The sequence below is a fragment of the Varanus komodoensis genome, unplaced genomic scaffold (assembly GCF_004798865.1).
Source record: "Varanus komodoensis strain SLA01 unplaced genomic scaffold, ASM479886v1 scaffold132, whole genome shotgun sequence".
Classification (NCBI taxonomy): domain Eukaryota; kingdom Metazoa; phylum Chordata; class Lepidosauria; order Squamata; family Varanidae; genus Varanus; species Varanus komodoensis.
Genome location: NW_025335381.1, coordinates 453,215 through 454,051, shown reverse-complemented (window position 1 = coordinate 454,051; position 837 = coordinate 453,215). Strand labels below are relative to the sequence as shown.

General features: G+C 69.9%; 1 protein-coding gene across 2 annotated transcripts in view; it reads right to left on the bottom strand.

Moving 5' to 3' along the window:
* The window catches only part of LOC123019609 (death-associated protein kinase 2-like), an 8,065-nt gene extending 7,519 nt beyond the window's left edge, over positions 1-546 (bottom strand). Inside the window, exon 1 of one of the 2 annotated variants that reach the window (XM_044422615.1) lies at positions 184-546. In XM_044422615.1, coding sequence (XP_044278550.1) covers positions 184-321 — 138 coding nt within the window. In that variant the 5' untranslated portion in view covers positions 322-546. The remainder of the gene's footprint in view (positions 1-183) is intronic. The other variant, XM_044422617.1, reaches the window with a different exon arrangement.
* Between the last annotated feature and the right edge of the window lie 291 nt (positions 547-837).

The window sequence follows — 837 nt, the reverse complement described above, 5'->3', positions numbered from 1 at the left end:
CCCCCGCGCGCTTTGCGGGGCCGCCCGGGGCGAAGGCGCTGCGGGGCCAGGCCGGCCCGGGGAGCCACTGCTACCGGGGAGGCCCGCGCCCCGGTGTCCGCACAGAGCCGCGCCCGGGCCACTCTCGCGCCTCCGCCGCGTCTCCGGCGCGCCCCGGGACGGCTGGCGTGAGGGTGGCCGTACCTGGAGGCTCAGATCGGGGCCACAAGCCTGAGACCTTGCGCGGCAGCATCTGCTCCAGGAGACTGCGGCGCCCCCCCGATCCTGGCCGGGCCGCTGCGCTTTTCTTGGGCCGATGCTGACCCCGCTCTTCTGCCCCATCCCACCTTGTAGCGGCGGCCGCCCAGGCCCTCCACTGGCAGAAGCCCCCGCAAGCAGACGAGGCTGGAGGGAGACATTAAAGCCGTCCCCCCGCCCCCCGCAAGAAAGATAGGGCAGAGGAAACAGGAGAGCCTGGCCCCTTCCCTTCTGCGCCGCCCCAGCGGTCAGACCACTAGGCCACAATGCCTTCCTGCCCCTGCCCTACATGGGGCAGCCGGGCTCTCCCCTCCACCAGGCTGGAATGACTGGAGGAGGGCACAGCAGTGCTGGAAGAGCTATTTTGGGCATGCCACACGTCTGGTGCAGGCTGCTTATCAGGGTGGGCAGAAGCTCCCCAGGACATCCGGAGGCAGGCAAGAGGGAGGCTGGTGATAACAGGCGCCCCCCCCACAGCAACTCCCTCCCTGCAGCAGCAGTGGGGGGGGGGACATCCTTCTCTGGGCCTCTGCGAAGGAGACAGGCCCACGGGGCAGACAGAGGTGCAGCTGAACTCACGAAGCAGCTCAGTGCACTGCC